This window comes from Phacochoerus africanus, chromosome 2, assembly GCF_016906955.1.
Source record: "Phacochoerus africanus isolate WHEZ1 chromosome 2, ROS_Pafr_v1, whole genome shotgun sequence".
Classification (NCBI taxonomy): domain Eukaryota; kingdom Metazoa; phylum Chordata; class Mammalia; order Artiodactyla; family Suidae; genus Phacochoerus; species Phacochoerus africanus.
The window spans coordinates 45,965,798-45,979,878 of NC_062545.1; the positions used below are offsets into that span (position 1 = coordinate 45,965,798).

Sequence of the window (14,081 nt, forward strand, 5' to 3'; positions counted from 1 at the left end):
GGGAATTCCTCATGTCTTATTTCTTAAGCATAAAATCGCTCTTTAGAAAATATCATGGGAGTTCTGGAAGAAAGGGAATACGATAGGAATATAGGAATTAATGTTTTTTCTCTTGAAGGATTCTGTAAAGTAGAGAGTAGGGGTTAGACATTGTCAGCCATCAGGGTGTGATGCAGGATAAGGAATCAAGGTCTCAGGAGGGAAAGGACGATGATATACATGAGAAGTACTGATAGCAACTAAGGAGACCTAAGGAAAGGGTTAGAAACTCCCAATCAAAGTATAACCAGGATTTCAGAACCACAAGAGATACAAGAGTATGGCTATGTCTAGAAATCAGATGTCAAAATAGGGTAAATTCATCAACAGTAAGTGAACAAATCAAAATAGAGTATAATCAATAAAATTCAGGGCAACCATAAAGCTTAGATTTCAAGTACTCAAAGTTTAGGGACCAAAAAGGTATTAAGTATATTGGGGAAGTAGTCTAGAAATTGAAGAGTATAGCATTGGATTAAAAACTAGAAGTGTAGGAGGTTCATTGGTAATGACCCCAACCAGTATCCATGAGGACATGGGCTCGATCCTTGGCCTTGCTCAGTAGGTTAAGGATCCAGCATTGCTGTGAGCTGCAGTGTAGGTTGAAGATGCAGCTCAGATCTGGCATTGCTGTGGCTGTGGTGTAGGCAGGCAGCTGTAGTTCTGATCCAACACCTGGCCTGGGAACTTCCATATGCCATGGTGCAACCCTAAAAAGAAAAAAGAAAATAACTAGAGCTTTGGGGAGAGGCTAGCATTCATTTGGCACTGTGACAGCAACTTATAGATATTTATTCATCGAATCCTTAAAATTGATGCCACAAAATTACTGGCAGCCCCATTTAATAACAGAGGCTAATCAAGGCAACTTTTCTGAAGCCAAAGAATTAGTAAGTCATAGAATGGGATATTTTTGGATTTGTCCATCTTCCAAGCTTCTGCCATATTCCAGGCAATGAAATTATGCAACGCAAAAGGTTTTTTTTTTTTTTTAAATTCTAGTTAAATAGCCTACAAAATGCCTAAAGACTCTGAACCAACTTTTTGCCTTTAGCATGTCCTTGCAGGAAGATGTAAGACACACAAGGGATACCACGTGACAACAGAAGGCAGGAATTAGTGATGTGGCCACAAGCCAAGGAACCCCAAGGACTGACAGCCCCCACCAGCAGCAGGAAGAGCAAGGAAGGAGTCATCTCTATAGGTTTCAGAGGAAGAGTGTGGCCCTACCAACACCTTGTTTTCATACCTCTGGGGTCTAGTACTGTGAGACAACACATTTCTGTGGTTTTAAGCCACACAGTTTGTGCTACTTTGTTATGAAAGCTCTAGGAAACTAATACTTGTTCATCAAAATATATTAATAATTCTTGCATTTGTGTCATATTTATAAAACCTCAGAGTCAATAGTATCAAATCTCACGTCTTGGCTTCTGTCTTTTTTCCTTTCCATGTTTTCTGTTTCTAGCATCTGCTCTCTCAATAGCCTGTATTGCATCCTTAGGTATGTCTACTCCATATGGCCCTCCACTTATATACAAACACATTGGCACACACCCAAGTCTATACACATACAGACACATACACGTTCACATGCATATACTACCACATGGTCAGGTAGCTTGAATTATTAAATACTATAATTGACAGAACGTTCCTCTATTCAACACAAAGTCACAAACAAATTTCCAAAATAAGTGTAAATACAGAATATCAAACATATTTCATGCTAAACATGATTTGTTGGAATTCCTGTTTTGGGAAGAGTCACTTAAAGATCCAACATTGTCTCTGTGATGGCTCAGGTCACTGCTGAGGCACAGGTTCGATCCCTGGCCTGATGCAGTGGGCTAAGGATCTGGCATTGCTGTAGCTGTGACATAAATCACAGCTGTGGCTTGGGTTCAGTGCCTGACCTGGGAAGTACTATATGCTGGGGGTGCAGCAAAAACAAAAAAACAAACAAAAAAATGACTTGTTAATTTATGACAGATGCAGAAGTCAGAGTATCTTTCTGTGCTTCAGGGCCATAATCAGGAACAGCATTAGAAACTTATCAGAATTTTTGCATTGTAATAGAGCTATTGCTTGACACAGTTTTATAGCTGATAAAATGTCAAATAAACCTATTTGTAGCATTTCTGGAAAAATTGGTTTGCCTAATTTTCCCTTTTTTGTCTTCAGAGTGTGGCTTAAGATATTACTCTCTGCTTAATAAAATTGATTTCCAAAATAAATAAGAATAATCCACAAATAATCAGCAAATCCTATTGGCTTAACTTTCAAAATACAGCATAATTTGACCATTTCTCAAGGCTTCATTGCTGACATCTGGACTGAGCCAACTTATCTCTCTCCTGGGCTATGGCGTTAGCCTTCTAACTGGTCCCCTGCTTAAATTCTCAGCAGTATGGCCACAGCAATCACTCAGATTCTGTCACCTTCCTGCCAAATCCCATGGTGTAATTTTCTGCTTCATTCAGAATATAAGACAAGCCCTTAAAATGACTTAAAGTTTTTGGAATCCGACTTTGTTTCCTCTCCCCTACTATCTACCTGACTTTATCCTCTTGCTTACTTGCTTACTTGCTCCACCGCATGGCTGTCTTTATGTTCTTAGAAAATGCCAAACAAACAGCATTAGATACTTGCTCTTTGTGGGATATTTTTTCCTCCGTATGTCTACACAGTCCTTGTCTCCTTCAAGTTAGCTTCCTCAATGAGATCAATCTTGATCCATGTCTCTCATCCATCAACGTGGATCATGTGACACTGCCTACCAACCTATTCTACTTTTTTATTCATACACGTTATCACATCACATATATTTATATATATATAATTATATCGATAATATATAAAATTATATTAAAATTTATGTCATAACAATCTACATATGATTATGTATATTTATATGCATTAGAACAATACTTTATATATATTTCATCATATACAGCATGTTAGAGGGAAATACATGCTTGTTTACTGTCTCTCTCTCTCTCCACTGGAATTTAAGCTCTAGGAGAACAGGAGATAACTGTTCTGTTTATAAGTGTATATAGCACACAGATACAGACCAGGACATCTTCACTAAGATGTGTTCTAAGTGATACATAGTTATTCAGGAAGAACATCTGTCATGCTAATCTCTGTTGTACTTAGAAGAAAACATTGTCTAGGGGTTTAAATAATGTCTTCATAACTGACACTACATAGCATCTAAAAATTCTGCTGACTGATGTTCATAATAGTGACAACTTGCCATACTGCACCATGTGCTTCACATATAAATAGATCTGGGATGCAACAGAAATGCATTTTTTATTAATTTTCTGTGTAGCAGTGACTAACAAAAGTAAATAGAATTGAGGAAAAATACATCTGTGGAGAGACAAGAAATGAGATACGATATCCAAGATGCTCTCCGTCAGGGGTCGAGAAGCCACCATGATATTCAGCCCACTGGCTGTTTTTTCTCTCTTTTGTGAAAGGTTTTGACAAAAGAACTAGGTATGCTGGCCCCAACCATGGGCAGAAATCTGTTAGCTTCTGGTCTTTATCCTAGTTTTGAACCTCACTCCCCTACTTTCCCCATCTTTTCCAGCCTCCATGGAGAAGGGATGCCATTCCCCAGATGGTTCCCACCAACATCTACCTGAGAGTGGGAGCCAACCAAGACATGAAGCCTAAGAAGTGCCTCAATCCCTTCACTGAACAATATCTTGTCCTTACAATTCATCCCATCTGGGTCTTGCCAACTCCAATTCCAATGCCCATGGAACACTTACTAGCTGATGGACCTTATCCAGGGCAGTCTCCCCTTGGTTCTCATCTGTAAATTTGTGAAGGAACTGCTGTCAGTTACTAAGCAGCTACTGAATAAATTATAGCTACTGTTATTAAAATTGCCCTTGAAACCAGGAGTTTTATCTTCATTCCCACAATACCTAGAGATGCCCACTAAGTATCTGTGTTGTTTCTTGGCTGAATCATCTCCTCCCTGCAACTATCCTCTGCAAGCCTTTTTGTAACACTGGCCCAGATCACAGAACTGGAATTTTAATGTCCTCTGCTTGGAACATAAAGTACCTGTTCTCACTCATATTCTAACTGGAGAGCTGGCCTTCTGCCTCACGCTCCAGCTGTACTGAACCCTTACTCAAAAACAGATAGCTATTTCCTATATGAATAGTGCTTCCTGAACATTTGTAATTGAGCTCATAAACAAACTCTGACCTCCCCATCTTTACCTGTCTCATCAGCTGCCTAGGGTCTCTGAAAGTCAAGTCTTGCAGACCCAAAGGCATCCTGACCCAGAGAAGTTCATAACTCCTTGAGATTACTGTATATAGAGCTATCCAGCTTCTTCTACAGCAGATAAGATTCTTTAGCCATGCTTGGGATATTTTCCCAATCTTCCAGCTTTGGCACATCCACAGCTCTACTTGCTCTGATCATAACAACCTTCACAACTAAGCCTCCTTAACTTTTACTAAGTTGATGACAATCTTTGCAACCAGCTTTAAGATAGACATTTCACCAGTAACAGACTCACAGAATAGAGAGAGAACAGACTTGTGGCTGCAAATGTGGAAGGCAGTGGGAGAGGGAAGGATTGGGAGTTTGGGATTAGATGCTAATATAATATATAAAAATGGATAAGCAACAAGGATGTACTTTATAGCACAGGGAATTCTATTCAATATCCTATGATAAACCATAATGGAAAAGAATATATAAAGGATACATATATATGTGTATAACTGAACCACTTTGCTGTACACTGGAAACTAACACAACCATTGTAAATAAACTATGCTTCAATTAAAAAAAATACATGTTTTACAGTCTTTCCTGGGGTCTCCACAATTATGGTGAAGTTTTGGCTAAGGTACTATATCTAGTCATCTTTGAGGCTTGTCCTGCAAAAGTACAAATGCTGTTGTTGGCAGTAACAAAACAACAAATGGCCAAAGTCAAGGTGGCATTGAGTCATATACAATGTTCTATAGTAGTAAAAATAAAGGGCAAATCATAAATTTCTAGTGTTTTTACAAGTGTCCTCCAATAGGGAGCCATGTTTGAATCGACTTTCAGGATAGGTATTCTCACAAACTGGGCAACAAGGGGAAGTCATGAGGTAAGACTATGAACCCTTAAGGGCAGAGCTGTGAAAATGTATGGTGGGATTGAGAAAGGTTAGCCATAAGTAGGTTGCAGATGGCTGATAGACAATGACTTCGGATGTTAAAATCAAGGTCAAATATTATATCTAGAATACTTAGGATGTCAAATTTTTTCCTATATGAAATGAAGATCCACTGCAGCTTTTAAAACAGAGGTATAAAAAAAATAACATAGGAATGACTGTGAAAGTAACATAGCAGAGGGACCTGGGAGAATTAAGCCTAGAAATAAGTAGCTTATTTTAGAGAGAACTGCAGTTGTCTAAAAGAGATGATAAGAGTTTAAAGTGGAGTGATAGTAATGAGCTGAGCTGTGAGGCCTCTGGAGAGAACTCTGTAGATAGAATCCATAATACTTTCAACGAACTAAAGTTTACCCTGAAGTTTGGAAATCTCGATGGATATAAATTTCATGTCTGAAGTATGAATCAAGGGAGAAAAAAGCACAGATAGGGAGAAAGACGGAGGTTGTGGTTGTTGGAAAGATAAAGATTTTATCCCAACTGTTTGAGGGATGGGTAGGTTAAAAAATGTGAGTCTCAAGGCAGGAGAGAGTTTATATCTCTGCATATATTTGAAGCCATAAATGTAGGTGCTATACTTCCCAAGACAAATTTTGAAGAAGGGAATGAGAATTGAGAAATGAAGCGTAAAGGGTATGTGAAAAGAAGAACAGAGGGAAAACATCTAAAAACACACCCTGGAGTATTTGAACCAGGAAAACACATGAAACTGGCCTGGTGGAGGAAGGAAGAAATTTCCAGAACAGTGGCAGCACAGGTGGAGCTGGATATGTCACTTGCAGAACCCAGTGCAAAATGAAAATGTAGGGTCCTTTGTTCAAAAAAAAAAAAAAAAACAGAAAAAATGTTCCATTAAAGGTGCGAAAATATAGAAGTTGCTGTGGCACAACGGTTAAGGATCTCACTGTAGCGGCTCTGCTTGCTGCTGAGGTGTGGGTTTGATCCCCAGCCCAGGGCAGTGAGTTAAGGATCTGGTATTGTGCCCCACCACCAAAAAAACCCAGATACTACTTCTTTTCTTCCGTGGTCTTGGCTCCAATTTTTCTTTTTCTTTTTTTTTTTTTTTTGCTTTTTAGGGCTACACCCATGGCATATGGAGGTTCCCAGGCTAGGGGGTCCAATTGGAGCTGTAACTGCCAGCCTATACCAGAGCCACAGCAATGCCAGATCTGAGCTGCATCTTCCACTTACACCACAGCTCAGAGAAACACCAGATCCTTAACCCACTGAGCGAGGCCAGGGATAGAACCAGCAACCTCATGGTTCAATTCCACTGAGCCATGACGGGAACTCCTGCCCCAACTTTTCACTGTATCTTTTACTTGCTGTTTAATGTCATTATTAATGTCATTTCACGAAAATGTTAAATTTCCAATTATTAGTGAACTTCGATTATTGAGATTTATATGCAATGCTGGTTTTAAATGTTAAGTATAAGAGAATTTAACTCTTTAGTGACATCATCAAAATTATACACTCCATATCTCATAGCTAGTATGTGCATTTTGTTCTTAACAAGAGCTAACTGAACACTGAAACAAACTAACCCAACTTCTTTTATTATATGTCTTGGAAGATGCATATTCTGACACCTCTTTGGAAGCCAACAGCTGTCATACTACAAAATCAGCCACAGAAAATATGTAAAGAAATGAATGAAACTATGTTCCAGCAAAACTTATAAAAATGGGTAGTGGGTCCAGCCAGGTTTGACCTGCGGGCTGTACTTTGCCAATCCCTGGCCAATGCCATTAATTTTCTCAAGGTCACATGCTACTGAGATGGATATTCAACAAATAAGAAGAAAAAACGTTTTGAAAGCAAAGAATTATAACATGCATGAAAAAAAAACAACCTTGTCTTCACTTTACTATAGTGTTTATATGGTATTAATAATGCAATTCATCTTAGCGTCCAGTGGGAATAAAGTGCAAATAATGAATGCTCTTGAATACTGCAAACTAGCTTTACATAGAAAGCACAGGACATTCATTTGTGGAAGATGCTGGGAGATGCACAGGAAAGAAAATGTTGGAATTTTACTTCTGAATTCATCACTGCATGGCAATATTATTTAATACAACCACCACTTTAGGACATTGTTATTTCCAAATATTTACTGTTTTAATAACATTTTAACAATATAATTTGAGAATATCAGTAATAATTTCCTAAAACTGAAATTGATATTTTAAAACTTAAAACATTTTTGATGGCAAGTAATCCTCTGAAAAGATGGTGTTCATTTACTTTCCCCTCAAACAGTGGGGAATCTTCACCAATTCAGAGTGCTGACATTAAAAAAAAAATTGGCAAACAGATAAAGTTTGTTTCTCATTTTAAATTTGCTATCTTCTACTGATTCCAATGATTTTGAAATATATTTTTATTATCTATGTATAGCAAGTTGTTTTATGATTTGAGCAGCCAGCTATTTCACTTTGATTTGAAAGAGTAATGTTATATTTTGTAATTTAATCTAGTTAGTACTCCTAGAATTGATTCCAGTGTATGATATAGAGGAAGAGTTTTCAAAACAAAAAAAGCATCAACACAATTTAGTAAGTATGAAAATCTTTGATTCCAATCCCTTCTTTTAATGAAATTTTATACTTAATAGTTATATTTGGACTTTTATTCTACTTCTTTTTATCTACAGCCTTGTCATAACATAATAGTTTATTATAATTTATTTTAATACATTATAAAGAAATTATTTTTTTCCATTCCTTTTCAACATACTTTTACTACTGTCTTCCACTTTAAAATGACTTGATCAAGGTCTAACTATTATCCCATTTGAACTTGTTTGAAATTGCTTTATAATTTCAAATGCAGTATTATGTAGTACTAAGGGATCACACTTCTGAACCCTTAAATAAAGGTACAGTTATCTCCACTAGTCTAGTTTTTAGATATTCAACACATTTCACCTTTTAAACTTTGTTATGTATAGTATTAAGCAGCAGTAGTTTGTATTTTTGGTTATTAAATAATGCATCTTCCCACTGGATTTTCTAAATAGTATAGGAAGAAATAGGTGTATATGTGCACATAGGCATTTTGACTTAACAAGTTTAACAGAACTACCTCTTCTGTTTCAACTTTAAGAATAGGATTAAATATTATTGTGAGCTATTTATATTTTGTTATTCTTGTTAGTAATAACAGATACCAAGATTTGAAGATAAGGTAAATTCCTTAGAAGATATAATAAGGGAGAAAAAAATAAACAATCTGGGTAAACTATAACTCGAGTGTCAAGGTCCTTATACCTAATGATGCAATAAGTTACATTGCTAAATATCTTACTTTGCCATTTTCTAGAAATGTATTAATATTGTACTGGATTTTTTTAAACTTAAAACATTATGCTTATGAATGGAATAAATGGAGCTCATGGAAACATCTACTTTAGCGCTGTTTTTGTTCCTCACTGCTCCAGAAGCTCTGGTTGCTCTCTCATGTCTTTCCCAAACAACTGGTAGAAAAAAATAAGACATACTAGCATAGGAAAATAATATGAAGTGCTAGAAAATTTCTCTCTGAAACTACATCTGCTTCCTAAGTTAAACCAAACTACAAAAGGTGTTTGATTTAGAGAATAGGTGAGCACAACAATTCCTATTCAGTATCATAAGGTTGTCACTATTCTGTGGAACCAACCATAATACATGCCAAAAGTCACAGAAAAGCCTAGAGATACATTGGTAGAAGATACGTTGTGATGCTCACTTGCCCAACACAAGAAGGTGCTTGAAGTATCTTTTTTTTTTTTCTAGGCAACTCAATGCAGTGTGAGGAACCCACCAGAGCAAGGGAGCCCCAAATTATAGGGTCTCCATATTTCACACTTTCTGGCTGGAAGCAGCATAAAGGAGGAAATAGCAGTGCCCAAGGGTTCACTTCAGAACCATTCATGGAAATGTTCCCCCATTTCAGCTGCACACTCATTCCATACTTTAGGAGTATCATGGAAATTACTCAAGATTTTAGCACCGCAGGCTGATTCTACTATGGCCCACCCCACCTTTTCTTTACATTAAAATATTAAACTAGATGTGGTTTCAAAGATCATTTCCAGATCCTGAACGGGTTTGGCCAACAAGGACACCACAGGAGACAAGAAAAAAGAAGAGAGCAAGATTGTGTGCACATCTCACGGGCTTCTCTTGCTGGGTTTGCCTTGGATTTCCTCCTAAAGACCACAGTGTCTGTAACTTGGTAGCTCTCCTCTATGGTTTCCCATCCCTGGTAACTGCTCTTTCCTTTGTCCTTTCAGGGCTAGAGGCAGTAATGCCATTCTGCTGTTTCTAGTCCCTTGCAGACAAACTACCTGATTGTTTCCTTAACTATAACCATATATTTGTAAATAGTCTTTTTATTACATTCTCCCCAAATACTTCCCTGATTTGACCCTGACCAATGCAATGAATGAACATATTGGAAAATGCCGGCATGCCTTGGAAATGATTATCTCGTGTAAAGCGATTAGGGAGGCAAGAGAAATTAACAAGAGGCTAGGAGAATTGCAGAAGATAAAAATCATCAAAGAATGCTTGCAGTTGGAGTGAGGGATGACAAAAACGGAAGATGACAAGAATTTGTTCATAAAGGCCAAGGCTGGGATGCAGTTTCCTGGAAATGAAGATCTTGCGTCCATATTGTTTCCAAAGGGTGGCTGTGAGATTATTGTAGGAGAGGAGAAGGTATAACTCAGCTACATTTACTAAGAAGCTTCTAAGTGAGAGGTGATGTGCTAGGCATTGTTGATAAGTCATAAGCTATACAACCAGCTACCATCTTGTAAAAGTACAAGAAGACGGCTACATTTAAATTGGTAATTAAAAAATGTTGTTTTTAGAAACTACTACTATTAGAAAGAAAATCATTTCACATTGGACATCCCAAATGTAGTGATTTGGTCTTTTATATTACTGAGTCACCAGCTGTAAGTTATATACCAAAAAACTTTATAATATTGATATAATAGGTATTTCTTCTGAAGCATACACACACCCACCCACACATATACATGCAAAAAAAAAAAAAAGAATTTCTTGTTGAAGGAAAATTAACTTCACTACCACAATTATATTGGAAATTCCACAAGATAGACCTTCTTTTAAATATGAAAACAATCCATTCCTTTCTTTCTGTTAAATATAATTTTTTAAACTTTTTTTCTAATGCTTTCCAACTTGATAGTAATTCACAATGGTAAATGAGATTAGTATTTTCTAACGTGCTTTAAACTAAGAACAGGTATCTAAGAAAAGCGGCTTTTCATTCAGTATTTCAAGAATCTGAGTTCAAATTCACATATGAAATAGTATCTTCCTTCAATTGCTATATGGTGTTTTTGTTGAGTAAAGCACATACATTTAATGTATATTCTGAGTTATGCATACAATGGAAGCATCAGAGCTTTGAATGAAAACAATGACAAACCATACCATGTGGGACAGAAAGCCCAATAAATTTCCTTGATTTTTTTCATTTTTCCAGTTTTTAAAAAATACCAGCACTGAAGAAAATGTTAGAAAGTATATGCTATATTGTGCTCAATCTGACAAAGAAGCTATTTCAAGAAATGAGAATAATAAGAGTTATTTCTAAACTTTGAAAGATCCATTGCAACGAATTGAACTAGCTTAGTTTCTGATTGCTTGCCAGCAGTATAGCCACCTCCAACATACCCCTGCATTGATCTGGGAGCCTCTGTGTCAGTGTGTGAAGAATAACCATCTATGTCAGGTACAGCAGCAGGTGCCATCTGCGTTCAACTGGCTGTTGCCATGATTACAAAGAAGCTGTTTAGAGCACCTGGTGACCATGATAGGCTCTTTCTTCTCTGTAGAAAAGAAACTCATTTCTAAAAGTTTACAGAACTAAAATGTAGACTCTTACTTACCAGAAATTTTCAGCCAAGGAGATGCTGGAATGGGCTCCAGTGAAGACAAACTGAGAGATCTAGTGATGGAAATCCTCTGGCTTGCTGCAGGAGATTCTTGACCATGTCCACTAGGCTGAAGCTCCCATTTGGACCATTCTGAAGAAGTTCTGATATTTTCTTTTAAATAAGATGTTAAATTCAGATAATCTGTATATGTCCAATCTGGTGTAAGTACAGACATGGGGACAGAGGTCTGTATTGGAAATGACTGAGATGCTGAAACTGCAGAAAATGTGATGAGAGAGCTTACTTCTGAAAAATCAGATGTGGAATCTATGCTTGGTGGGAGGTTGCTTTTGAGGTCACTTGAATGCATAGTTTCTGGATGACTTTGTAAGTTTAATTCAAAATCTAGAGAACCATCCCTTGCATGAAGTTTGGACGGGGTCTGAGACCCTTCATGTTCTTGCATGCCCAATAACTTGTTTTGATTCAGCATCTCAGTGGGATCCATAGTTATGCCATGTCCTATTTTCAATAGCTTTAAAATGTTTTCTGATCCTAAAGGGTCACCCTTAGTCAGTTTTGAAGTCAGATCAGAATTTGTCAGGTCTAAAGAGACAGTTTGTGAAGGGACAATGGATAAACACATCTTATTCAAACATAAATTAGCATCCAAATTACTTGATTGGGTGATATATTCTTCTACAGATGATACTAAAATTCTTCTTTTTGTACTCTTTTTAGATGGAAATAAAGATGATGGTTCTGTGATTGCCACTGATGGCATGATTTCCTCAGAGGAAGGAAAGGAATGCCCAGCAGTGGTAGTTTTCATTCCCATTAGTGCATACCAGCTGGCTAATATTGCCGAGTACATCGAGAATGTGTCATAAAACTGGGGCTGTTTGCTATGCGAAACTTCATCTGAGAATTCATGAGAGGATTTTATTTCAGTCATAGAACACGTTGCACATGTTTGACTTAATTCACTTAAAAAATCAGCAGCCTGTGGTTTGATGTTTGTGAGTCTCTGGTTGCTAGATGCTTCAGTATTAAGCTGATATTCACTGGGAATGGAGGCTTGGGTAGTGAATCGATGCAGAGTTGATGAGTTTAAGACGGCTACCTGTTTGGATATAATTATCTTAGCAGGAGATGTGGGAGATGTTGAGGCACTCAGCGGTCTCTGGAACTCTCTTCTTAAAATTAAGGAAACAGCTGAAAATGCTTCAATATCCTCTTGAGCCCCACAAGAGATGACTGGAGGTGCACTTGTGGAAGTGGTTGAGAGAAGGAATCCACGGGAGAGTAATGAGTGTCTGTTTAACTCAATATCAACCCCTGGAATGCCACTAATTACCAAACTCATTGTGGGAGCAGACGAGGCAATAGCCTGGGAACTCTCAGATAATAAAGATTGTGTAGGAAAAATAAAATTTGTCGTTAAGGAAGAGATGATAAATGGGGTGCTCTCTCCCTTATCAGAGGAAAAGAGTCCTGGTGTATCTGTTGAAGTTTGGAAGAACATATGCACTATAGATGTTTTGCCCCCAACAATTTGTACTGGGTCATGAACACCAAAATTCAGAAATTGAGAAGAGGAAACATCTGTGGAAGAAGAAAGACTGTGTTGTGCTGAAAGCTCTCCAGTGGAAATCAGTTCTTTGAGTAAATAGCTTTCAAAGGATGTGCCAATATTTAACGCTGTCAAACCAGTGGTTGGGAGAACTTCATGCTTGAAATTGTCTGTCTGTTTTGGACCTTTGGAGAGGAAAAGGCAAGAAGGAAAAGGAAAGAAAGAAAGGAAGGAAGAAAGGAAGGAAGAAAGGAAGAAAGAAAAGTGAATTAATCCCCAGGCTGAATCTTCTGTAAATTGCACTGCCACCTCACTCCTATTATATGCAGGCAAATATGACAATGCAAATCATAGTTCTAATAAAAGTGTGAGAAAGTTTAGTGAATTCACAAGCTACATAAACAGAGTCCTATTATTCACACTCCCTGGGGTGGCCAAATTCAGAACAAATGGGATTCTTCAGAATCAACATATGTGTTTCAAACTAACTGTGCCTTTGAAATAAAAAAGTTGAACATTTACAATCCCTTGTCATAGAAAAAAATCAAATATTTGACCTAATGAGTTAGAAATATTAAAAATATCAAAAATATTAGTAAACATGCACAACGTATGGAAGTTCCCAGGGATTGAATCTGAGCCACAGCTGCAACCTACACTTCAGGCCAGGTATCAAACCCATATCTCTGCAGCAACCTGAGCTGCTGCAGTTGGGTTCTTAACCCACAGTGCCATGGCAGGAACTCCTTGACATAAATATTTTTAAAACTTAAAACACTACACTGTAGAAAAAAAAGTTGTATTGGAGAAATAACAATTAAAAAAATATACTACACATAGTCAACAAGAATTCTAAGACAATTTTATCCCCCTGAATAATCACATGTCTTAGAAAAATATTAAAATAAGTCAGAAATTATGTTTCAATACATAACTTTTTCAAATTCAAGCTTCAGATATCACTCTCTCTCATCCATTTACCTTGATAAACTGGAGAAGTGTTCATTATGGTCCATAGTGGAGTAGCCTTTGCAAATAGGAAGGTACTGACTGAAATCCCAGAAGTGAGCACTGTGTATGTTTTTGTGGAATTGGCCTCTGTTCTTGTAGAGATAGGAGGTAAACAGGTGATTCTCCCAATTTCATTACCACAAAGAAGCCCAATGGAGAAGTTCTGCAAAGGACAATTGCCACGGTTAAGTTCACAGTGTCTTTGTCCCTGAGAATTTTTAAGTTAGTTTTGAGGTCCTTTTGGATCTTCATAGTCATATTAGTTAGGCTAATTATCATCATATTGTATTTGAAAATGGAATCTCCACAGTAAATTTTACCTATATTTCAAAATTAATTCAATTTTT

General features: G+C 37.2%; 1 protein-coding gene across 1 annotated transcript in view; it reads right to left on the reverse strand.

Annotated features, from left to right (window-relative positions):
- The window catches only part of EYS (eyes shut homolog), a 1,324,234-nt gene that overhangs the window by 655,050 nt on the left and 655,103 nt on the right, over positions 1-14,081 (reverse strand). Inside the window, 2 exon segments of the mRNA XM_047769134.1 lie at positions 11,163-12,908; positions 13,705-13,897. Of these exon segments, the coding sequence (XP_047625090.1) occupies positions 11,163-12,908; positions 13,705-13,897 (1,939 nt within the window).